The following is a 12,362-nucleotide window of genomic DNA, read 5'->3' as shown; positions in this document are numbered from 1 at the left end:
GAAACGAGGGGAATGGGAGAAAGAAGAAAAAAGAGCAATGAGAAGAAGAAGAGAGAGAGAGAGAGGGGAGGCGAAATGAACTGAAGAAAAGTCGAGCGATGGAACAAAAGAGACAAGAGAGCTGGGTGTTGAATGAGCACGATTACCAGGCATACCCGAATGATGCAAACTTGTATCAGGGGAATAACGCTGCGATATTTATACTGAGTGCGTATTTGGATGACTGCTGCGTTACATGTCTTTGACAAAGTCGAAAAAAATCGATGTTTCAAAAATCGTGTATTCTGTTATTGCGATTCTTTTATATAATATATGTGTGTATATATATAAAATAATAATTTAAAAATATATATATATATATATATATATAGAAAGAAATAATTAAAATGAAATTTTCAAAGTCGATACCTAAATCCATAGATATCTAAAAGACTATGGATCAATTTGGATAAAAATTTGTGATAATGTTATCTAGTACTTGAAAGAGCGAAATTTTGATTCGCATTTTTTTTTCTTCCTTTTTATTAACAAAAGAAGCTGAAAATTTATGACAAGGATTATGACGTTCAAGTTCAGACAGTTGATTTTTTTTTTGATAATTGAAAATTGATGTTTTAAAAAGCCTAGAGAACGAAAGAAGAATAAGGGTGTTAAAAAAAAAAAAAATTGGTACCAACTTCTAGCAGCAACAAGCAAAAAGTCTTAACAAACATAAAGATCCAGAAACCATTAGTTTCGAAGCTACGAAACGTAGGATTTTTTCTTCTTCTCCATGCCTTCGAACACATATACACGCAACGTTATCACATATAATTAAAATAAATAAAACACAGATTTAAAATAGATAATATTACAAGTTTAAAGTAGAAATTGTAATACCTCTGTTTTTGGGTCCACGTTTATCAAAGAGTACTGCGTCGAGCTCTCGAAGTTTGACACCAACTTTTCGAACACCCTGTGCACGAAGCAGCTCGGTGAAAAAGGAAAAGAAAAGCGAAAAGATGAAGAAGGAGTAGAACAAACATGTCGTTTATAATAGGTTTTTAAAATAAATAAAACACAGGTTTAAAATAGATAATATTACAAGTTTAAAGTGGATAAAATTGTAATAGCTCTGTTTTTGGGTCCACGTTTATCAAAGAGTACTGCGTCTAGCTCTCCAAGTTTGACACTAACTTTTCGAACACCATGTGCACGAAGCAGCTCGGTGAAAAAGGAAAAGAAAAGCGAAAAGATGAAGAAGGAGTAGAACAAACATGTCGTTTATAATAGGTTTTTAAAATAAATAAAACACAGGTTTAAAATAGATAATATTACAGGTTTAAAAGTAGATAAAATTGTAATAGCTCTGTTTTTGGGTCCACGTTTATCAAAGAGTACTGCGTCGAGCTCTCGAAGTTTGACACCAACTTTTCGAACACCCTGTGCACGAAGCAGCTCGGTGAAAAAGGAAAAGAAAAGCGAAAAGATGAAGAAGGAGTAGAACAAACATGTCGTTTATAATAGGTTTTTAAAATAAATAAAACACAGGTTTAAAATAGATAATATTACAGGTTTAAAAGTAGATAAAATTGTAATAGCTCTGTTTTTGGGTCCACGTTTATCAAAGAGTACTGCGTCGAGCTCTCGAAGTTTGACACCAACTTTTCGAACACCCTGTGCACGAAGCAGCTCGGCGAAAAAGGAAAAGAAAAGGGAAAAGATGAAGAAGGAGCAGAACAAACGTCGTTTATGATAGGTTTTTAAAATAAATAAAATAAATAAAACACAGGTTTAAAAGTAGATAAAATTGTGATAGCTCTATTTTTGGGTCCACGTTTATCAAAAAATACTGCGTCGAGCTCTCGAAGTTTGACACTTTTCGAACTTTTCGAACACCCTGTGCACGAAGCTCGGTCAAAAAAGGAAAAGAAAAGGGAAGGGATGAAGAAGGAGCAGAACAAACATGTCGTTTATAATAGGTTTTTAAAATAAATAAAACACAGGTTTAAAATAGATAATATTACAGGTTCAAAAGTAGATAAAATTGTAATAGCTCTATTTTTGGGTCCTATTTTATCAAAAAGTACTGCGTCGAGCTCTCGAAGTTTGACACTTTTCGAACTTTTCGAACACCCTGTGCACGAAGCAGCTCGGTCAAAAAAGGGAAAGAAAAGGGAAAAGATGAAGGAGGAGAATAAAGAGAAAACGGACGGTGGAGGGGGAGGGGGGAGGAGGAAAGTCGTGATTAATCGACGATAAACGAAGAAACGATGCACTCAGACGGAAGCACCGGTGGTGTTTGCGTGGCGGTGGGTTAATGAATGGCACGCGATGCCTTCTGTGGGAGCCGCCGCGCGCTTCAAAAGTGATGATCCGAGAATAGCTAACGCAAATAGAACGGCTCTCTCTCTCTCTCTCTCTCTTTGTGGCTATCCTCCTTTCCTATATTGTCTCTCTTTCGCGGATAATTCTTCGCTCGCGCTTCTTCGAACGAACGAAGCCAAGGGGAATGTCGAACGCTCGCGCCTGCCAGCCAGCCATTCGTGAATACCGTGGCGAATGCTGTGGCAGTTTCTGCTTTTCCACGCGCTTGAATCTGAATACCCGCGAATTGTGAACTTGTTGCTTGGCAGCCAGCAACTTCGCAGCGTTTCACGGTTAATTAACTGGCCCGCTGTTATTTACTGCTCTAGCCGGCAGCGCGTTGAACAACGTTGTTGCCTGATAAAACCGGGGAGAGACCGGTGGAGGAAATTGGGAGAGGGAAAGGAACTTTTATTCGCCAGCTTTGAGAAAAGCTCGAGGAAAATACTGCTCGCCAGTGTTTTCGAACGTCTGCTTGCCGTACGATCAAGCGGCCAATTTCCATTGGGCGATTGTGTTTACCTGGTTGACGAAAATTGCGCGCGCGCACTTCGATTTGCCGCGAGATCGTTTTGCACCGTGATTACAACAGCGAATTATTATATATAACACGCGCGTTCGCCGGATAGTTTAAGGTTAATTTTGATAGTGTGGATTCCATGAATTGTCGAGTGAACGTCATTTACCATTATCGTGAATTATCCATGAATTATAACAATTGCGAGGAAATTGGACGAATGGGAAAGTGTAACGTTAATAACGTTAATATCGATATGTATGTTATTGTTATATAACATCATCATCATTATTATTATTAACGATCATATACGATCATATATGCATTGTTATTATTGTACAATGTTAATTATCAATATGTTAATAGTTGAGAGTTAAAAGGAGAAAATAAAAGTTAATCGCATCTTATCGCATCTTAATAGATCAGAGAAATGGAATCTGAGGAAAGATTTATTACCCTCGTTAAATATTATAACGTGTACCGCATCTTGCACGCTTCGTGCATTTTTTTTCATATTCACACGCACGCTCTGCGCAATTTTAAATTTCTCATAAACGTATGAAAATCTGCGGTCTGACGCTTGCTCGTATGTCTTGAAGACAATTTCAAAGTATTAAATATGAAAATATTCATACAACACGTGACAAATATTAATAAAGCAATTCACACAATGTACAATAAATTATTTCATATTAACAAACTGTTTCGCGTCGTAACAGGTGATCGTAACAGCGAATTGTACAATTGTTTGCGAGATAGTTTAAAGTTAATTTTGGTAATGTGGTGGCATAAAATGTAAAAATTATCAGTTGAAACTATCCGCGAGCACTTCACCCTCGCATTACGCCAACAGCTCGAGCTCGACGTTATTTCCTTCGCGTTCCATACCTCTCTTATAATTTTTTAACAAAGCCCTCCAAAAGCCTTTGTTCGTACCGCGAACATTTTTATATTAGTTTCGACCGTGGAGCGCGGCATCAAAATTTATGCGAACCCCCTATGGGACATGAAATGCACGTGAAATATCAAAGCACATGCTTCTCCTTTGCATCGTTTTTCAGTCTTCCCTTTATACCTTGTGTGAAGGCCACTTCGAAGACGTTATAACACACAAGTTCCGCCACTTTTCGTTAGATCCCACCGAACGAGCAACAAAATTGTCCGAAACAGATCGATAAGCTGTTGTTTCTTTTCAAATCTGCCGACCGCGATGCGAAACGCTTGCACGACGTTACGTGAAATCCATTCTGCTCGCCTGTAATCATGCAGCCGCGTGTGTATGTACATGCGATAAAAATCGTTAAAAAAGAATTCCATCGTTGTAACGTATAAACGTTTATGCGCGTGCAACGATGACTGCAGTCGTTTCCTTTCGGCAGTTTGCAATATACGTTGCAGGAACGCCTCTTTTGCAATCGAAGGTCACAGATGAAGAAGTTAAAGATAAGAAAGTTAAGAACCAACAATCACGAGACATTGTCGATGATTTAAACTGTAATTGTAACCACAAGTGTGATCGTTGTGTGATCTCTTTTTTTTTTTTTTTTTTTTTTGAACAAAGTTATTATTAGTTCAAATGATCGATCACTTTCCAATTGTTATTGATATAGTGATGTTCTTATCGATGTCTCATTTCAGAAATGAAAAAAGTCTGAAACTAAAGTCAAGTAGTATTCAGGTCTGGTATCCATTTAACGAAAAAGATCTTCGTGATTCGCATTTTAGATTGATCCGCGTGCATTTTTGAAAAAAACTTTAATTGTGAGATTCGGTAGGAAAGTTCAATGACGATTCTATTATCAGAATCGGGAGCTTATTAATATCAGAAATAATCTTATGATATATATTAATTATTATATTATATATATAGTATTAATATTATATTAATTATTATATTATACATATTGTATTAATTATTATATTATATATATAGTATTAAATATTATATTATATATATATAGTATTAATATCAGATTATTAATACTATTATATTAATTATTATATATTTATATTATTATTAATACTATATATTTATATAATAATTAATACTATTACATTAATTATTATATAATTATTATATATATATATTATATTATATTAATTATATTAATTATTATTAATACTATTATATTATATATATAGTATCAATATCAGAAATTTTCTGATGATAATAATCGGGAAATCTTTCTCTATGATTCGACATTCCATTACATTCAGGAAAACTGTTAATTAGGTGTTCATGAGGACGTGCGTCGAAATCACGTTATTAAAATCATATTTGCGCCACGGATGAATTAATTCGGTCTCGCCGCCGTGTTTTGCAACGATATAATCGATGTGTGAACGTCGGAGGCATCGGATGCCTTGATCCCGAATTATTTGATTGATTACACACTGTGGTTTTTACGGTAGGATATCGATGGTGGAATCGCTGTTCAGCCGCGGCACGTGTTCCATGCGTCATTTTACGCGGAAACGTTCGATTGATGCGACGTTCGCTTAGCTCCGAGCATCGATAATGAAAATTGCCGTATGTGATCATTCGCGTGTAATTAAATGCTTTGTGGCCGCGTTGTACGGTGTTGCTATTTTATTTGATTTCATGCATTTATGGGGGAATTTAAAGACACGCTGAAATGCAGAGAACGCGCACAATTGTATGAAAGCATATGAAACACGCGCAGCGTGACAGTTTTTTAAAACGTAAATATAACTTTTAATATAATATGAAACTTTAAATATAATATGAGAATGATAACACAGTTTGATACAACATAAATACGTCACAATGTTGTTTCTATTTCTAATTATTAGATCGTAAATAATTAATTTTTGCGCGTTTGTAAGAAACTTGCAGCTTAAAAAATGCGTAGAATCTAGACAACATCTAAATAAATTCAAATATAATATTCAGTATTATATTATATTATCTTTTATTTTATTATATTTATTACGAATATATAATTATATTTTATTTTTATTAAATTTTATTTATTATATTTATTACAAATATATTTTATTTTTATTAAATTTTATTTATCATATTTATTATAAATATATGTATTATATTTCATTTTTATTAAATTTTATTTATTATATTTGTTATAAATATATATATATTCTATTTTATTTTTATTAAATTTTATTTATTATACTTGCTATAAATATATAAATTATTTTATTTTTATTAAATTTTATTTAGTATATTTATTATAAATACATATATTATATTTTATTTTTATTAAATTTTATTTATCATATTTATTATAAATATATATATTATATTTCATTTTTATTAAATTTTATTTATTATATTTATTACAAATATATATATAATATTTTATTATATTTATTATATAAAATAAATTCAAATATAATGTTCAATTCGTTCGATGTAATATTCAATAAATGAAACAATCGTCCATTCCTTTTCTAATTATATTCTCAAAAACAATGCCAATTTGTATAAAAGAACTTCGCAGTCCGTTAATTATTATTTATTGTTCATTGTATTCTACAGTGTCCTTTATTCGCATGAAATACTCTTTATTTTTACAAATCACTCTTTATTTTTACAAATAAATTATCGAATAAAAGCTTCGTCTGAAAATTCGTTCTGGCGAAAGGCGATGGGAATGGTTTTGAATTTCTTCAAGACGCGCGATCACGCTGCAAGTTCCGTCTTTAAGATTATCCGAACGGTCTCCTTAACGAGCCACGGTTTATGTCAGCAATTCCCAGAGGGTTCGAGTCCGCGCTATAAACTAATTTTCTTAATTTCGCTTTTTAAGTTGGAGCAATCTCGGGGAACTTCGTCTTAATCCCTGACCGTTGCCAACTAATTTTCTATTGCTGCCAAGCTGCTAAACGGTTCAGCTCCGTCGCAAGCAATTGAAAAAATATATCCCGTCGCTGTATTTTTGTGATCCAAGATTTCTCATTAATTTTTATCGAAAATTAAATTGAATTTTCGTTCGTTTTTATCTAAAAAAGAAACAGAGTTAATTGGCAATAGAAAAAAAAATCAATCATTTTTTTTTTTTTCTTTTATCGAAAATGAATAATTCATTTTCAATCGAGTTGCAAAAATCGTCGATCGTACTATCTTGAACTATTTCAATGATAGCATGAACAATATGTGTGGGATACGTAAGGGAAATGCGTCAGTTAGCAGATCATCAATACGTTAATCAAGAGTGTTTAATGGAACGGGTAATGTAGTGGCGAGTTATAAAATTATGCAGACTGCGGAATGAATCAGTGATACGTGAAAGGAAGACCATTAAGAACAGGGAGGTTCAGATCGTTATGATGAATAAAATTGAGAATAAGGAACGATTATATTTAAATAATGCGTCAGCTGTTTCGAAGCAAATTACGCAAAAGATTTTCTTCGTCGATCGCGTTGTCGAAACATTCGCTCGAGTATAAAAAGAAAAATTATCAGCCACCGCATATGATGATACACATGTTCGACTTCTATTTTACATTTTATCCCCCGCGGTGAGATTTCCCCTGCATTTTTAAATTTCTATAAATTGGCTAAAGAAATGAAATTTAAATAAAAAATTGTTTCTCCTGGATTATCACTCTCCTTTGAATATTTCCTATAATTCTACGTATTACGTGCATCGTTGCTTGTATTTTTTGTACCTTGTTAAAAAAAAAAAAAAAGAATAAATCCGCAGGCTTAAATAAAATTAACAATTCCAGAACGAAAGTCAGTTGCTTCGATCCACTCTCTGGTCCAAATGATCCAATCATGCCTTTAAAAAAAAAAAAAGGATCAAGACATTCAGTCATCAAAAAAAAAAAAAAAAAAGTCACGGGATCCCGGATCTGCGATCGTTCGCCGATTACGTCCAAGTTCAAATCGTCTGCTTTTTCCGTTCCGCGAAGCGTGTGAATGACTGAATGGAATATTCGTTCACCACCGGTTAATCAATATTCGCTGAAAGATTGTCGGAGCGCGGTCATGATCGAGAGTCCGCCTTCCGCGAACACCTCGTTAAGATTGCAACAAATGTATTCGCGTCCGGATAAACCAGACGGATTTATCGGCGGAGACAGATAGCGGAGGAAGCCGCGAAGATATCGAAAGCGGCCAGCAGTTCGATATTTATCCAATTACCCCGTGACGTTCGGCGGAAATCGCGGAATCGGATTTACGTTTGCGGGGGGAGCGCGGTGGCGTGGAATCGCTTAAAATGCAAAGGGCCGCGGATCCTATCAGCAATATGAAAACGTTTTGATCGCGCGAACGCGACCGCGATGCTTCGTATTTATGCAATTACACCGCGATCGGTCAGCGGTTCTCATCGTCGATCTTATTGTCGGAGGGCGACGTTCTGCGATGATGAACGGCGGTAACGTTGCAAAGTGTGTGTCTTGCGATCAAGGCTGCTCGTTTATGTAAAAATGCGAGTCTGGGACAAAAAATGAGGTATTAAAGGTCTTAAACATTCTTGGTGCTTTGATTCATAAAATATAATAAATGTAATATATAATAAAATAAAATAATATAATATAATAATATAATATAGTATAATATAATACAGTATAATACAATATAATACAATATAATTTTATATATATAAGTATAATATAGTATATTATATATAATATATATAATACAGTATAATACAGTATAATACAGTATAATACAATATAATACAATATAATATAATATAATTTTATATATATATATATATAAGTATAATATAGTATAATACAGTATAATACAGTATAATACAGTATAATACAGTATAATACAGTATAATACAGTATAATACAATATAATACAATATAATACAATATAATTTTATATATATATATATATATAAGTATATATAGAATATTATATATAATATAGTATAATATAATTATATATAATTATAATATATGATAATATAATATAAATAATATACATGATATTATGAATAATAATATAACAATGCGACTATAGTAATGGGCTCACGTAGATATTCGTACTCGATCTATACGAATATTCTGTGGTATAAAAAAGGATTTCTATATAGCGATAGAATTCTATATAACGAATTCTATATAACGTTATTAGCGAATAATGTGGATCTTTATGTATTTAAAGATGAAAAGAAATTTTAGATTCGCAGGACTTCTAAAGGGTTCGCAGTTAGTTAATACGAATGCAGGATATTTCATGTAAATGGTAAAATTAAAGTGTCTCTTATGAAAGAGATTCTATTAAGAGAATTGCCTCGCAAAAGGCTAACTTACTTGTGTGCAATCGTAGATGGTGAAAGCTTGAAACATAAGTTTCTCTGCAAAGCCTCTGACTTTCAGAGCAATTCATCCAAACGAATTTGGATGTTGATTTTCGAACAGCCTTGCAATTAAAACAGCACAATTATTAAAAACCCGGTGACATTCTCTTCTGTGACGTCAACCTTCATCTTCTTGTGATCGTTTAGTCTGCTATTATATTTCTCGCGAATATTTCTTGTCGAAAAAATTGTTGTCCAAAGTGGCAGTGTTTTATGTTAAATGTTCCGAAATTGATCAGAAATGTTGATCCATTCCACGGAGGAAACGGCTATTTATAAAATCGAGAGGATTTTACGAAGCAATGAATTTAAATAGATCGCGAAAGGCGAGATGGCTCTTTCGACGGCCATTCGAGATTTGCATTTTTAAAATGTCAAAATAATTAATTGTCCCCGGCGCACAAAAAGCAGGGAAAGCTTTGCGCTCTTGAAAGGCTATTCGCTAAACCAGTGTTTTGGCACTGAGACCGGGGTAATTACCAAAAAGCGGAATTAAGCAGTTAATTAAATATTCAGCAGTCTCCGTTAATAGCTCGAATCTCGTGTATGTGCCATCCACTGAATACATTTTCGTGATTCACAAAACAGAGACGTACACGTCTACATAGGCACAATGTACGGTGACTCTCATTAATACCATAATGTTCGAGATTATTCGACAGACTGCTAATTGCTTTTTAATCTGTTAAAAATTTATATTGTACTTAAAACTGGTGGAAATGTAAATTTACTTAATTCAGATAGACTTCGTGGCCAAAATTTTGTATATTTTTGATCACGTGTGTAGAACTTACTTTTTACGAATACATTATCCGTGTTATGTCGAACATTTGGAAATTTCGTCGAACACGACACTAGTGGTTATAAGTCAAGCTTGAAGCAAATAGAAAAGTATGTATAAAAATAAAAGCAGAATTGGGCAAAGTGATTAATGATTTGATTAATGATTAACGTGAATTTGTGATATTAATTATGATTACTGCATTATCAAATAATAATAATTAATAATGTTTAATAAGCGAGGTAATATTTAATAATTAATAATGACTAAGAAGTGAGATAATCAAAATCATTGTAATCAAATTAATAATAATAATCGTTGATCATAAAAATGATTACACTTTTGATTATAATTATATCAATAGTTTCCTTGTGTCAACAATATACGTGTATTATGTATAACATATATATTCTGTAGAAACTACATATTCGTTATTTGCATTATTTTTCAATGTGCAAAACTCTACAGCTTGTTCCAAGTATTCAAGAAATTTTCCATCGACCATAATTGAAAATCTTATCTGCATAATTTTTTCGTTATTGGCACAGTCACCCCCATGACTAATTTAACAAAAAAGACTTGTTAAGTGATCAAAATTTTGAGATCTTGTACCAAAGATATGTCAGAGGGCAAACTGCTATAAATTCAACAATACCAATAGACACCATTGCACAGAATATTGCGTAGATATTCTCTCTCTAGTCATGATCTACTAATGGGTCTACTAATGGATCTACTGTTCAAACTACAAGATACGATTTCCAAGGTGACATACATTACGATTACACGATAGCCTATACGAATACGTCAGTAATATCTATTTGTATTAAATAGCACAACCTTAAACGATTAATACGTTTATTATAAACATAAATTAATCACTCAACGACTTAAAAATTATCGATCAATCGTTACAAATTACAAGACTCGATGATGATTGCTGACTTATAAATAACTGATTACTACCCAAGTGTCTGAATACGTATTTCGCCAGGGATTTCACCAAGATCCTGTTCAAACATTCAATAATGTCTAAAATAATCTCTCGGGTGCCACGGTACTGAAACACGAATAAGAATTACTGGCGCGTGTATATATCTTCGTTTCGTACCGAGGTGAAACGATTACAAACTAAATTGATTACCGGCGAATTCTGAATACATATTTCGCGGAGATTAACAGAGGTGTTTAAACAGACAATAAAATAATCTCTCTCGAGTCTCGAGGCGGTAGCTGAATTAGGAGCAAGAATTACTGGCGCGTGTATATCTTCATTTACTTATGGTACGCGCGAGCAAGGTATTCACGTGTTTCCACCATTTTATTTGCAGATACACAAAGACGGTTGCGGACTCGAGTCTGATGGCGCAGAGGTACAACCCCGAGTTCACCATAACGACGATGTCGCCGACGACGACTTCCTACGGCAACGCGAACACCAGCGTGCTCATTGACCAATTGAGGCACATTAATCAGGTGAGTCCATGTCCAGCTGTAATTCGTTCCTCGGCTCAGCCTTGGCTGGCCGTGTTTCCGATTGAATTGCCTCTCGTTCACATCCTGTTTTCGACTTCGCTTGCCACCAACCACACAGAGAAAACGCGTCCGCTCATCTCGCGAAATGACCTGTGCGCACAATTTATTCGTGGTGGAATAACATTTATGAATTGATTAGATTAATCGAAATGCTTGGGAATTGTCGTTGCACGGGAAATCATTTCACGTAGCTGAGCAATACTGGACAATTTGTGATTGTGAATCACGGATTTTTCGAGTAAAACTAATGAGCAATACGAAAAGTACAAAATAATGTGCAATGCAAAAGATGTAAAATTAAGGTATTAATATTAATAACATTATATTAATATTTAATATTTATAATAATTATATTATATTAATATTTATAATTAATTATATAATTAATTATATGCTTAATATTAATATTTGTAATATTTTAATAATATTATAATTTATAATATTAATAATATTATATTAATATTCATAATATAATAATAATATATTAATATTTATAATATTATAATATTAATAATATTAATTATATGCTTAATATTGATATTTGTAATATTAATAATATTATAATTTATATTATAATATTAATAATAATAATATTTATAATATTGTAATATTAATAATATTATATTAATATTCATAATATAATAATAATATATTAATATTTATAATATCATAATATTATATTAATATTTATAATATTAATGATATTAATGATTAATATTATAATATTAATGATAACAATAAAATTATAATATTAATTATATTAATAATAATAATATTTATAATATTATAATGTTCATATAATATAATAATATATTAATATTTATAATATTATAATATTAATAATATTAATCATATAAAACAAGAAATATACAGAGTG

General features: G+C 32.3%; 1 protein-coding gene across 1 annotated transcript in view; it reads left to right on the top strand.

Moving 5' to 3' along the window:
* Positions 1-12,362, top strand: part of LOC122531075 (division abnormally delayed protein) — a 227,246-nt gene that overhangs the window by 199,819 nt on the left and 15,065 nt on the right. The window contains exon 6 of the mRNA XM_043658657.1: positions 11,281-11,425. Within this exon, the coding sequence (XP_043514592.1) occupies positions 11,281-11,425 (145 nt within the window). The remainder of the gene's footprint in view (positions 1-11,280; positions 11,426-12,362) is intronic.

The sequence above is a fragment of the Frieseomelitta varia genome, unplaced genomic scaffold, assembly GCF_011392965.1.
Source record: "Frieseomelitta varia isolate USP_RPSP 00005682 unplaced genomic scaffold, Fvar_1.2 scaffold_135, whole genome shotgun sequence".
NCBI classification, from domain to species: Eukaryota; Metazoa; Arthropoda; class Insecta; order Hymenoptera; family Apidae; genus Frieseomelitta; species Frieseomelitta varia.
The sequence above is the reverse complement of the archived record's forward strand: the minus strand, read 5'-3'. Positions and strand labels throughout refer to the sequence as shown.